Below are 14,200 nucleotides of genomic sequence, written 5' to 3' on the forward strand. Positions count from 1 at the left end.
TCCAGGTAACAGATCACCAGTGTTCTCCCCACGTCCACAGCCCTGTCCTTTCCTCACACAAAGCAAAGAGGATGGACAGGCACAACCTGCCCTGGGTAAATCCCATCACCTTCTCTTCCAGACACCCAGAAATGGGGTCCCAGTGGACATGTTCTGGGGCACAGCCCTTAGTTCCCCTGCTCACCCATTGGCCATTTTGAAAAGTGCACACACTGTGTGAGAGCTGCCAGTGGTCAGGGAGTCCCCCCAGTCTCCATGAGCTTTCCAAGATGGTGGAGAGTGGCCTCCCTGTGACATCGTCCTGCTGTCTCAGCTCCTGGGATGCTGCTGTCCCATAGACTGGAGAGGGTTGTGTTAGTTCCAGTGACCCCTGACTTGATCCTCATCCACTGCTGGTTGTTCTCCACATTCCTGTCTCCAGTCACAGAGGCTTGGGAGGCAGCAGTTTCTCGGAAGAGAGATTCTTCCTTTGAGAGTGCTGGTAGGAAATGTATTTTGCTGAGTAAATGGACACAATTATGTATTTTCCTATATATTTACCAACACATATATATATTTATTTTTCCTTATGATCACATAGAAAGACAGGTAACAGAGATCTGTTGAGATCACTGTCAATATGGCCATCTAAAAAGAGAACACTCCAATTAACCTTTTTCTCCTTCTTTCCTCCATCAGGCCAGAGTGGTCCACAGCTTCCAGCATGACTCACTGTGTGCCAAGGGTAAAAAGTGGCACTGACAGTCCATGGCAGTGGGTTGTTTGGTGCCTTCGACTCTGTACAAGACACAAGGATTGTCTTTCTTAATGCTGGAGGCTTTGGTAGGAGAGAAATCTAGAGAACATTAAAAAAAAATGAGAGAAAAACCAATTGGAAGATGTAGAGTGAAGGGAATGTATTCTTGCAACATGAGGTATGAAATGTTGTTGGTGTTTTAATTCTCCTTTCTTTGTTTTGAATACTTTAAATACCAGTGTTTTCAAAAGAGAGAAAACAGAGACTTTTCAGGATGTGCATTAAGAACAAGAGGAGAACTTCTGATCTTCGACAACATTTCCCTTCTCTGCACTCTCTCTGCTATCTGCACACAAGCACTTGCGATTGCTCTCTGGGTTTTCCTTCCTCTTACTGTTTGATCACTCAGGCACCTGTCAACAACCCAGTTGCTGCTTTCAGCTTCAAGGAGTTAAAAGCTTCCTTGTCATTCAGTAGTCTGTCTAATTCTGTCTTTAGCCAACTCTTTTATTGTGTTTATTTTATAATTTCCTTCCTGTCTACAACATTTCTTTCATGGTTCTGCCTTGGAGAAGGTGAACCTCAGTGGTGACAGTTTGTCCTTGGTGTGCAGTTGAGGAGTGTGTTTTCTTTTAATCACAACTCTCATCAGTTGTATTTTGTTTGTTCAAAGGTAAAACAAAGTCCCTGTTTGCTGTGTGCAGCCAGGTCTCCAAGGAGAGCAGGTGGGAGCTGGTGCAAAGGAGCTGGCACATCCAGCTGCAGACTGCAGTGAAGTCTGGTGTAAGGAAAACGGATGCAAGGCCCAGGGGGCCAATGACAGAAACGATGGGGTTGGGGAGGTGAGGAGCAAGGTTGTGCACTCGGTGTGAGAGCTCAAGGGACAGCTTCTCCAGCCAGTCCAGACCTGCTTAGGAGAGACCCTGGATCAACATCAGATAATGCTGCAATCACCTCCTCTCCACACTGAAAAGTAATAAAATACACCCTTTACAATACAACGACATTTTTATTAAAAGGTTTTTTGAAATCTTTCTCCATAATTACACCAAGAAAACTCTCGAATTCACTGTACAATACTAGAAGGTGATTACAAGAAGAGACAAGGTTTGTAAGAGCTCTCTACTGTGTAACGAGCCCCATGGTGCATTTGGTGCTCAGTCCATGAACGTTACTCAGGTGCTGAGAGGACATTGCACAAACCTTTCCAGAAGTCAAAGCCAGAAGAAAAAAGTACTAAGTACCTTGAAGTATTAATGAGTTCCACTGAGGGCAAGAACCAGCAAAGCCTCCCCAGGGACTCGTTAGAGCAGAGGATTGGAGGCCATGATGGCAGATAAACAAAGGGAAATGTGCAGGCAGCTGAGGTGCTCAGAAAAGCCTGGTTTTGTTGGGTGAAGCAGAGAGGCCAAGGCCTGACCCCCAGCCCCTGGGAAGGCAGATCCTGTCCCTCACACATTGCTCAGGGCTCTTCCTGGGCCAGGGGGATGTGGGCTGTGTGATGCTGAGTGAAGGACAATGGTGTGGCAGCTCCCAGCCTTACTGGGGGTGTGCAAGGAGGCCATGAGGTGCCCCAGTGCCTGAGGACAACATGTCTCCTCACAGGCCTTGGTGGCAGAGGCCATTGCCATAGCCAAGGGGACAAAGACTTGGGTCGTCTTGGTGACATGCAGCCTTGCCAGTGCCCTTTGCCATCTCCACCACAGGTTGTCCTACACTGTCCCACAGCTGCTTCTGTTTCCTGCAGGCTGTAGACACCCATCTCGCTTCCTCCCCTTGCTCTCACCCTTGTATTTCCATACATTAACTGATGTGTCTCCACTCTCATGCTCTGTTCCTGGAAACAAAGGAGATGGACTGATCTCATCCTCCTTCTGGATGATTTCTTGTACCACAGCACTAGCCTTTGAGTGACATTTCTTCCTCCTCATGTCCAGTCTCCACCTTCTAATCTAGAACTGTGTGGCAGTGTTTCTCTCCTCTGCTGTAGAAAGGAAGACCCTGTAAACTACCAACCTGTCAGCCTCTTACCTGTGCCCGGGAAGATCATGGAACAGATCCTCCTAGAAGCTGTGCTAAGGCACAAGGAGGACAGGGAGGTGATTTGAGATCACCAGCACGGCTCCACCAAGGGCAAATCCTGCCTGACTAAACTAGTGGTCTTCTACAATGGAGTAACTACATCAGTGGACAAAGGAAGGGCTATGGATGTCATCTATCTGGACTTCTGCAAGACCTTTGACATGGTCCCTCACAACATCCTTCTCTCTACATTGGAGAGATATGGATTTGATGACTAGACTGTTCAGAGGGTGAGGAACTGGCTCAGTGGTTGCACCCAGAGAGTGGTGGTCAATGCACAATGTCTGGATGGACACTGGTGACAAGTGGTGTCCCTCAGGTGTCCATACTGGGATCAGTACTGTTTAATATCTTCACCAATGACATAGTGGTATCACGTGTATCCTCAGCAAGTTTGCGGATGACACCAAACTGAGTGGTGTGGCTGACACACCTGAGGGACAGAAGGTCATCCAGAGGAACCCGGATAAGCTCGAGATGTGGACACATGTGAATCTCCTGAGTTTCAACAAGGCCAAACTCACGGTCCTGCACCTGGGTTGGACCAACCCCCGGTATCAGTACAGCCTGGGGGATGAAGGGGTTGAGAGCAGCTCTGACGAGAAAGACTTGGGGATACTGGTGGGTGAAAGACTGGACTGGAGCTGGCAATGTGCACTTGCAGTCCAGAAGGCCAAACGTATCTTGGGCTGCATCCAAAGGAGCATGACCAGCAGGTCAAGGGAGGGGATTCTGCCCCATTCTGGTGAGACCCCACCTGGAGTCCTGCATCCAGCTCTGGAGCCCTCAGTACAGGAAAGACATGGACCTGTTGGAGAGGGGCCAGAGCAGGGTGACCAAGATGATCAGAGGGATGGAACAGCTCTGCTGAGAGGACAGACTGGGAGAGTTGGTGCAGTTCAGCCTGGAGAAGAGAAGGCTGCGAGGACACCTTATTGCAGCCTTTGTGTACTTAAAAGAGGTCAATAAACAAGATGGGGACAGACTTCATAGCAGGGCCTGTTGTGATAGAACAAGGGGTGATGGTTTGGAACTAGAAGAGGGGAGATTCAGGCCAGACACTTGGTTACAATGTGGGAGATTAAACACGAGAACTGGTTGCCCAGAGAGATGGTGGGTGCGTCATCCCTGGAGACACCCCGGGCCAGGCTGGGTGGGACTCTAAGCAACCTGAGCTGGTTGAAGATGTCTCTGCTCATGGCAGGGCGGTTGGACTAGACGACCTTCCAGGCTCCCTTCCAACACTCTCTCGGATTCTATGATTCCTACCTCCAAGGAAAGCTCCACAGTCTGGGAAATAACCCTTCAAGCCTAGAGTCATAGAATCATAGAATCATTTGAGTTGGAAGAGACCAGTGAGATCTTTGAGTCCAACCATAACTCTAGCACTAAACCATGTCCCTAAGAACCTCATCTATACATATTTTAGAAACCTCCAGGTGTTTAAAGCACTGAAGCACTTCCCTGGGCAGCCTGTTCCGCTGCTTCACAACCTTTTCCAGGAAGAAATGTTTCCTAATATCAATACTGAACCTTCTCTCGAACAAACTGAGGCCATTTCCTCTCATCCTATCACTTGCTACTCAGGAGAACACCAACACCCTCCATGCAACAACCTCTTTTCAGATAGTTGTAGAGAGTAAAAAGATCTCGCCTCCAGCCAGTTCTTTACCCATTACAGATACACCATCCAGGCCAAGAGCTGCAGCTTCTCCAGGAGATGCTGTGGGATATGGTGTCAAAGGCTTTACTGCAGTCTAAGGACACAACACCCACAGCCTGTGTGGCGGATTCACTCCCCACGACAGACTTTCCCTCATCTGCTCAGCCGGTCACCTTGTCATAGAAGGAGATCAGGCTGGTCAAGCAGGACCTGCCTTTCACAAAGCCATGCTGATTGGGCCCGATTGCTCGTCTGGTATGAGTGACCTCACAGTCCTTTCCCAGCCATGTTCCTGCTGTTGGCCTATCCCCTGCAGAAGCAGAAGTGACCTCACAGTGCCCTCCACAGCCATTGGCTTCCTACTGGACTATGAGTTCCTGAGACACAAGTGACCACATGGCATCGTACCCAGCCATCACCCTCCTTGTGGTCCAGTGTGTGAGCAGATCAAACTGAGCTGCTTTCATCAAATTTATCCAATAGATTTCCTATCAAGGGTTTGAGTGGAGAAACGTTCCTCAGAGGAGCTGCTGTATTTACACTGCTTCTGACTCTGTTTTTTTCTTCATCTTCCTTTGTCTCTTCTGACATGAAAGAGCTCTCCAAGGAAAAGATTCATAGAATCCTAGAATAATGCAGGTTGGAAGAGACCCCTGAACACCATCTCTGTCCCACTGACCTTTATGGCACCCCAAGGAATAGCTGACAGCATCAGTGCTCCCTTGGGTTCATCTCACCACATGCACACAGTGGACATGCACACGATGTGTATGGTTACATCTCATCTGTGCAATGAAAACATGGACTTTTGACATATTATTTCATAGAATCACAGAATGTCCGGAGTTGGAAGGGACCCACAAAGATCATCGAGTCCAACTCTTGTCCCTGCACAGGACACCCCACAGGTCACACCGTGTGTCTGAGGACATTGTCCAGTCTCTTCTTGAACACTGTCAGGTTGGGGCCGTGACACCTCCCTGGGAGCCAGTTCAGTGTCCAGCACCTCTGGGTGAAGAATCTTTTCCTCATGTCCAACCTAAGCCTCCCGTGGCACATCTTCCTGCCATTCACTCGGGTTCTGTCACTTGCCACCAGAGAGAATAGATCTGTACCTACCATTCCTTCTCCCCTTGTGAGGAAGCTGTAACCACCATGAGGTCTCCTTTTAGTCTTTTCTTCAGCTCTGATGCTGAGAAACCCCTTGGTTTGCTTTCTGAAGCAGAAAGGAGAAGCCATGACCTCCAGGCAATGGGAAGGGGGATCCTGTCCCTCACACATGTCTCAGGGCTCTTCCTGGGACCATGGGATGTGGGTGTGCAAGGCCAAGGGAAGATCAGCACTCTCACTGGCTGCTCTTTGGAACACAAACCATGGGCTGATCCAGCTCCTTCTGGGTGACCTTTTGCACCACAGCACTGCCCTTCCACTGACATTTCTTCCTCCTGCTATCCAGTCTCCATCATTCAAGTTGCATTTTGTGACTTTTTTTTTCTTTTCTTCTACTAAGGAAAACTCAACCATCTCTAAAAATTGTTCTTCATGCAGGGAACCCAACCTGTTAGTCTTCTTGTGGTCTTTTTCCTGACCGGAGAGAGGTCACTACACCATGATCTCCTAAATCCCATTATTGCTACTGGCTTTTCAGCTTCTCTGGCAGACACGACCATGTTCCTGCTGCTGTCCCGTCGTGTTCTCAGGTGGGATGGACATGACAACCCGTCTCCAAGGCCTTTTCCTGGGTAGTGCCTGTGGGCACTTTGGCAGAGGTTCTTTCCCAGCCATGTCCCTGCTGCCTGGCTGTCACCTCCAGAGACAGGACTGACCTCACCGTCCCCTTCACAGCCACATCATTCTGACTGGATTATGAGTGTCTGAGACACAACTGAACTCATAACACCCCACACCCATCCATCCCTCTCCTTATGGCCCAGGATCTGACCTCATAAACATATGTTTGTTTATCAAATTCATGTAATTTATTTCCTGCTACTGTTTTGAGCGGAGAAATATTCTTCACAGGAAGTGCTGTATTTATGTTGAAAACTTTTAGATTTCCTCCTCTGCTTCTTTAAATTCTTTTTTTCTTCTCCCGCTACCTACTCTTTCTTCAAAGACTTATCCAAGACAAAGACTCGTTGACTCACAGAATAACTCATCTCATTCTCGTGCTCAAGGAATGGTGAACCAGGTGAGGTTGGTCAAGGTGTCTGCCCAACTTTGTATCATCCACGAAGGAGCTGAAAGTGCACTGCGTCACATCATAGAGGGGGAGAATGAAGACATTTGTCAAAGTGCTGGTCATTGAGCGTTGTCACTAGTAAATGGCTGCACAGAGGACTTTGTACCACTGGTGACATGTGGGCTTGATTGTTCAGCCAACTTCCCACCCAGCGTCCACTTCAGCCCAGACAGCACCGATCTGCCTATAAGGACATCACAGGAGACCATGTCTGAGGCCTTGAAAAAATCCATGTCCACAACATGCCTTTCTTTCCCCTGCCCATTTGGGTTCAGCAATCCCTTTCCTGTCCTTCAAGAGCGTGGGCAATGGCTACAGGAGGACGTGTCCCATCCCTTTTCCAGGGATCAGCCCGTAATTCTCCCAATTCTCATTCCTGTCTTTTCAAAGAAGGGTTTCACATCTACCTTTGCCATGGACCCCAGGACCTCTCTGATTGTTGTGGAACTTACAGAGCACAATCCTGAATCGTGGGCACAGGTGATGTAACAGACAGGACCACTTGCAATGAGCCTGTCCAAAGTAGCTGAGATGAATCTCACTGGGACAGTGGTGCTTTTCTGGAGTCACACACAGAAATGTCAGGGTTGTGTCAGGTGTCCCCATCTGAGCTGGCCTTGTTGTCTGCTTATGCACCCATGATGTTCAGAGACAAAGACATTCATTTAGTCTAAAACGGAGAGGCAGGAGTCACAGTGTGTCTCTGGCCTGCTTTTGCCACTCCCAGAGGAGGGGAAGCACCTCAGCCCTATAGTGGGTCACCCTGCTCTGCACTCATGTGAGGTGCTCCACGTCATGAGGAATGGACAGAAGCACTTCCCAGTGCTGCATTCAGCGAGTTTCTCATGGGATTTTACTACCAACATTAAGTGATCTCAAGACATTTTCTGTCCCACAGGCTTTCATGGAACCCCAAGGAAGAGTTGATGGCGTTTGCTCTCATTCAGGCTTATTTCACCTCACGTACACAACACGCCTGCTTAAAGCTCATCTGTACAGTAGAGTCATGGACTACTGACCTACTCTTTCAGTGCATTTCCATGGAGAGACAAAGAACATCTGCAAGCTGGGGCAGAGGCCAGTGCTGGAACTGGTGGTTGTGAGGGGCTGGTCCACGATGGGTGACCTGGGGCAGAACCTGCGGGGTGTCCAGTGCACACCTGACCCTGCTCTGCTGGTCCTGCAGGTCTCTGGCAGGAGGCCTGGCTGTGAGAGGACACTGCTGTGTGCCAGCCCTGCACACACACACTGTTCAGATGTACACCAGTGTTTCAATATGTGGGCCACTTTCTTAAGCATGTCCTTGAGAGAAGTTTTGGAAGAAGACCTAGGCCTTCATGCACAGCCCTGAGGAGATAGCAACTATTCTGAAGGCCACTTCAGTCACAGAGCGTCCATTGCCTGTCCCTGTCTGCGCTCACAGCACTGACACAGCAGGACGGTGACCAAGCTGCCAGAGCACTCAGGCCTTGCACCAACACAAAGGATGAGAAAGAAAGTGTGGAAGTGAAAATACAGAAGGTCTAGAAGACCAAGTGCTGGTGCTCCTTGGCAATGCTTCCGTTCTGGACTCTTTTCCCCTCCTCCCACGCACACAGGAATTGTCTCTGCAGCCCCAAAAAAGTCCTAGAAGAATCTCAGAACAAAAATGTCAATGCAAGGCCACTCACACAGAGTAAGCACAGCTCCTTATTTACACAGGAAAAAACAAACAAACAAAAAAAAGATTTAATTAGAAATGGAACGACCACATTTATCACAATTCAAAACCAATAACAACAAAAACAAATACAGAAGACAGACAAGGCCTCTAATGAGTTACACTATAACTGCTGTCCAGAAAGTCATGGGCAGTTTATAACTTGAGGAGAACATCGAGTCATCAGCTTCCAGACAGCAGCTTTGAGCTCCTGGTTCCTCATGCTGTAGATGACGGGGTTCACTGCTGGAGGCACCACCGAGTACAGAACAGACACCATCAGGTCCAGGGATGGGGAGGAGATGGAGTTGAAATTCAGGTAGGCAAACATGGCAGTGCTGACAAACAGGGAGACCACGGCCAGGTGAGGGAGGCAGGTGGAAAAGGCTTTGTGCCGTCCCTGCTCAGAGGGGATCCTCAGCACGGCCCTGAAGATCTGCACATAGGACACCACAATGAACACAAAACACCCAAATGCTACTAAAAGACTAACCACAACAAACCCGACTTCCTTGATGTAGGTGTTGGAGCATGAGAGCTTGAGGATCTGGGGGATTTCACAGAAGAACTGGCCCAGGGCATTGCCCTTGCACAGTGGCAGTGAAAATGCATTGGCCGTGTGCAGCAGAGCATTCAGAAACCCAGTGGCCCAGGCAGCTGCTGCCATGTGGACACAAGCTCTGCTGCCCAGGAGGGTCCCGTAGTGCAGGGGTTTGCAAATGGCAACGTAGCGGTCGTAGGACATGATGGTGAGAAGATAAAATTCTGCTGAAATGAAAAACAAAAACAGACAGAGTTGGGCAGCACATCCTGTGTAGGAGATGGCTCTGGTGTCCCATGTGGAACTGGCCATGGACTTGGGGACAATGCTGGAGATGGTGCCTAGGTCAAGGAGGGCGAGGTTGAGCAGGAAGAAGTACATGGGGGTGTGGAGGTGCTGGTCCCAGGCTATGGTGGTGATGATGAGGCCGTTGCCCAGGAGGGCAGCCAGGTAGATGCCCAGGAAGAGCCAGAAGTGCAAGAGCTGCAGCTCCCGTGTGTCTGTGAATGGCAGGAGGAGGAACTGGGTGATGGAGCTGCTGTTGGACATTTGCTGCCTGTGAGCATGAGGACCTGTGTGAGAAGGAAAGACAGTTTCATGTTAGGGGCACGTTCTCTGTGGAAAACAAATGTACTGTTTCTCATGGAAAAACTCCTCCCTGATGGAAGGATGTTTCAGTCAATTATGTTTCTACCAATTGAAAAAACAGTTCATCACTGCTTAAAATAAAGCTTGGTCATCTAGATTCCATGAACACACCTCTGGGGCAAGACCTCTGAGTTATTGTCAGACCAAAAACTGACCCACACTCCCACCCCAACCCCAGAGAGCAAGAGCTCCAGGGACAGGTGGAGAAACAGGGAAGAACACTGCAGTGCTACCAGAAAATAAAGCAAGGACAGAAAGGCAGACGGGCATGCTGTGGAACCTTCTCCTTACCCGGCTGTGCTGCTGCCACTCACATAATGACACTGTAGGGCAAGTACTTTTAGCACCTCTTTTGTGTTCCACGTTCCAGGAACCCTTCCCCTGGAGATCCAGCTGCTGAGGTGGAGACTCATGACCTGGACCCCATGGCTTTGGGGCAGAGGCTCTGCTGGGGAGGAGAAGAGACCAGGGGTTGCACTGGGAAATGTGTCTTTGCTGCAGAGGATTTGAGAGAGGTTCCGAAATCCCATCCCCAGCATTTCTGGTAGCAGTTAACTCCTCCTGCCCATGTCTATGTGGCCTGTAGTTGTGTCTCTGTCCCTGGGTCTGCTCCCTGTCAGTGTCACAGACCCCGTCCCACCCGCTGTGTGCTCAGCTCTGTCCTGCTCACACCTCCTGGCACTGCCCAGGGGCAGCTCTGTGTGTGCAGGGGCTCAGGAGCAACTGAGACAAGTCCTAACGAGAACTGGGGTCTCAGTGTCTTCTCCAAAGAGAGAAATAAATCCCCATCTCCCACTGCACACCCAGACAACCAAGAGTGGAAAACTGAAAGCACAGACTCACCCCCTTGCAGCTGTTGCTGTCTTGATGTCCTTGTTCAGAAGGACCCTCTGCCAAGTCTGTGGGGTTGATCTGGAGCTGTGAGCAGCCCTGACCCACACAGCACCCTTCAACCCCACAAGCTCCCTGCCTGCCCTGCCGGGGGTCGCTCCTTCCACCTACAGCTGCTGCCATGGGATCTCCCTGGGCAGGCTGAGCGCTGACCCTGGCAGGCAGCAGAGTCCCTGCCCCAGCACAGCCCTGGGGTACAGGGACCCTGCTCTGCAGGACAGCTCTGGGCACCCCTGGGAGCTCACCCGGCTTCACAGCTGTTCAACACTGCCTGACAAGAGCCCCCTCCTTACAGATCCCACCAGCTGTGCCTGTGCCAGTTTTAGGAGATGCCTCCAGGAGCTACAGCTGCACTGCCCTGCACCCAGAGACTTACCATGGCAAGGGCTGCAAAGGTTTCTCCTCCAGTGAGCTCTCAGTCATCCTCCCAGTCCTGACCACCTTTAATCTCTCTCTGCCTTGCTCATCTCCCTGAGATCCCCAGGCAGAGCCCTCAGCCCTGCTGCGTGTGCAGAGGAGCTGCTCCTGGGCAGAGCTGTCTCTCTGCAGCGCTGCCGCTTGCCAGGAGCTCCCTCTGTCCCAGGAGCCCAGCCCAGCTCAGCAGCACAGGAGCAGCCCAAGGCGCTTTAATAACCCCTCTGGTGGGTTTGGTGCTAAGTCTGTGAACCTCAGACACAAAGAGGAAGGTTAAGAAACCTCTCAGGAAGTCAGATGCAAACTCCAAAGTTTCTTGTAATCTTAATGAGTCCCACTGAGGGACACTACTAAGGAAATGACCCCAGGGTCTCGTTAGAGAAGAAAACTGAAGGCAGTCATGACAGGTCAGGAAAAGAAAGGTGAAGGTCTCTCTAATGATTGGTAAACTTGGATGTGTTTTATTAACCAAAAGGCCAAGCCGAGACCTCCAGCTCTGGGAAGTCAGATCCTGTTCCTCCCACGTTCCCCATGGCCCTTCCTGGACAGTGTGATGTGGGGCTGTGCAAGGCCAAGGGCAGGACTATGGTCCCACACCTCCCAGGGTCCTGGCTGGGGACAAGGAGGCCATGAGGCCCCTGTGCTGGAAGGACAAGGTGTCTCCTCACAGGCATCAGAGGTGCAGACAACAGCCATAGCCAAGGGGAGAAGGAGGTCATGTCTGCTGGGGCTTTCAGCCTCTTTACATCCCTTGATCATCTCCACCACAGCCTGTCCTGTGCTGTGGCATCCCCTGCACCTCTTTCCCTGCAGGCTGCAGACATCCCCCCTGCTGCCCCACCTTGTTCTTGTCTGAGCATCTTCCTTCCTTTGCTGAGATCTCTGCATCCTCCCCAGCTGCTCCTTGAAGCACAAAGCCTTGGGCTGATGCAGACTCCCTCTGCTGACCTGCTCCACCACAGCACTGCCCTTCCAGTCACATTCCTTTCTGCTCATGTCCAGCTTGGACCCCCCCAGCTGCACTTTGGGCCATCATTTCTTTTTCATGCTCTTTCCCACTATGCAGAAAACCTCCACCACCTCTGAAACCACCCTTCAAGCACTCTCAGGCTACTCCTGCACTGCTGCAGCCTCCCCAGCGCTGCTGGGCCAAAGCAGCCCAGGTCCCTCAGCATCCCACACCATGTGCACAAGGTGCTGAACCTGCCTTGGCAGAGCCCTGCACTCTCCAGTTCCTCCCTGCTTCTCCAAACTGGGAAGCCGCACACTGGCACACCCCCGTGTGTGTGGGGTCACACCAGTGCTGAACCGAATGGGATGAGAACTCCAGGTGTCTGGGTCCCCACGTTGCTCCTCATGCAGCCCCGTGTGCAGCAGGAATGAGATGAGGCCTTCTTCAGACAAATGAAAGAAGTCTCATGTTTCCAGGGCTGTGTCCTCGGCAGACCTGAGATATCTCAATATTTGCAAGGCACCAGCCATCCAGGAGGGTTGGAGCTCATTGACAACAGCTTCCTGACACGGGTGACAGAGGGGTCAATGAGGTGAGGTGCCCTGTGGGACTTCAAACTTAGAAAGCAGAAAGAGTTTGGTCAGGATGGAACAGTCAGGGATGGGAAAGTGGAGCTGAGGCTCCTGGGAGATGATAACAAGGCAAGGAGCAGGATTTCAGGAGAGCAAGCTTTGTCCTCATGAGGGACCTGCTTGGGTCCTATGGGATATGACCTTGGTGTCTGCAGTGCTTTTCTCTCACATTTCCTCCCTCCTCTCTCCCATCTGCTGTTGTGCAGCGTTTTTTACCCTTTCTCAAATACAATATCCCAGAGGTGCTGCCAACATCACTGAGTGGCTCAGATTTGACAAGGAGTGAGTCCATCTTGGTGCCAGCTGAAATGGGCTCTGTCTGATGTTGGTCAGACTCCTGTTGTCTTCTCAGAGAGGTGACAACTGTAGCACAGCCACACTCACCTCCAGTTCCAAGACTTGTCATATAAACCAGCACAGGGTGACAGTGCTTTGGGTGTTATAAAATGCTGGATTATGGAGAAGTAGTGGAAAAGATCTTCTGTCAGCAACCTGAAGAAGTCACCAGTTGATGAGCAGTATCCTATCAGGAACTGTAATTGACTGACATTCAGTGGCCTGGCAAAGTTGCAGGTGCCAGCAGTCCAGAGGATCTTGGGCCAACTACTTAACATGTCCGCTTGGTGGGCAACAAGGGTGATTCTCACCTGGATCTGGAACTGGAAAACAAAAAGAGCTGGTGAGGGATGTGAACATCAGTGTCCACTTTGGCTGTTGTGACCTGGAAGCAGTGGGTTTGCAGGCACCAGAGGGGAGGGAGGAAGGCCAGCAGAAGAGCACAGGCTGGTGGGCTCCAGCAGAGAAGACTTTGACATACTGGGGGATGGCGGGCAACGTGGTGACATGAAAGTAGGTCTGGGTAGGATGAAGGAGCTCAAGAAATCTGATCAGTCTTACAAGACAGCCTGCTCCAAGAACAAAATGTTTTCTCCAAGTACTATGTAAAGAAGTATTTGTCTGATGAGGCTGCTCGTCTGAACTGACATAGCTCCAGGGGAAAAAGGCAGCACACAGGAGGTGGAAGCAGGGGAAGCTGCAAAGGAGGAATTTAGAAACCTTGTCCACAGATGTGGGGATGATGCCAAAGCTGCCCTGACCTTGATACCTGCAGGGGAGTGTAAGGGCAGCAAGATGAACTGATTCATCTTCCTTACAGCAGAAGAATAGACAAGGGTAACATGGGCCTGCTGCTGAATTCGTAAGAGTAGAATCAGACAGGACTGAGGTTCTTCATGGCTTCTTTGCCTCCATCTTCACCAGCAAGGTCTCCCGGGACTTGGTTCCTGAAGGCAGGAGTCTGGAGAACACCCAGCAGTTGATGGGCTCAAGTCAGGGGTGACCTGAGCAAACTCAGACACCGTTACAGAACAGGAGATGGGTCATTTGACCCGCTCCCTGAACACAAGTATCACTGTGCTGTGACACCTGAGATTCCCAGGAACACCCACCTCTTGGTCCAGAGGAGTGTGATTCCTCTTAAGGTGTCCTGGCCTGTCTCCTCACTCACATGGTGATTTAGGCACCCACTTTTCTGACATATTTTCTCTTTTTCAGGAGATGCACCACATCAATATGAACTGGAGGCTGCTGATACCACCTGTTTTGGAAAGGGAGGAAAGGGCGAGCAGGGAAGGAAATAGAAGAAATTTGGCTTCGTTGCTCTTTATTATGGAAATGCTTTTTGTTTGACTATTCCTGAA

The 14,200-nt window shown here is 50.5% G+C and overlaps 1 protein-coding gene across 1 annotated transcript; it reads right to left on the minus strand.

The window, feature by feature from the left end:
• Positions 1-8,567: 8,567 nt before the first annotated feature.
• LOC136116226 (olfactory receptor 14J1-like) lies at positions 8,568-9,512 on the minus strand. The gene has a single exon (XM_065862427.1). It carries the CDS (start codon positions 9,510-9,512, stop codon positions 8,568-8,570), a length of 945 nt encoding a protein of 314 aa, XP_065718499.1.
• Between the last annotated feature and the right edge of the window lie 4,688 nt (positions 9,513-14,200).

The sequence above is a fragment of the Patagioenas fasciata genome, chromosome 7 (genome assembly GCF_037038585.1).
Source record: "Patagioenas fasciata isolate bPatFas1 chromosome 7, bPatFas1.hap1, whole genome shotgun sequence".
NCBI lineage: Eukaryota > Metazoa > Chordata > Aves > Columbiformes > Columbidae > Patagioenas > Patagioenas fasciata.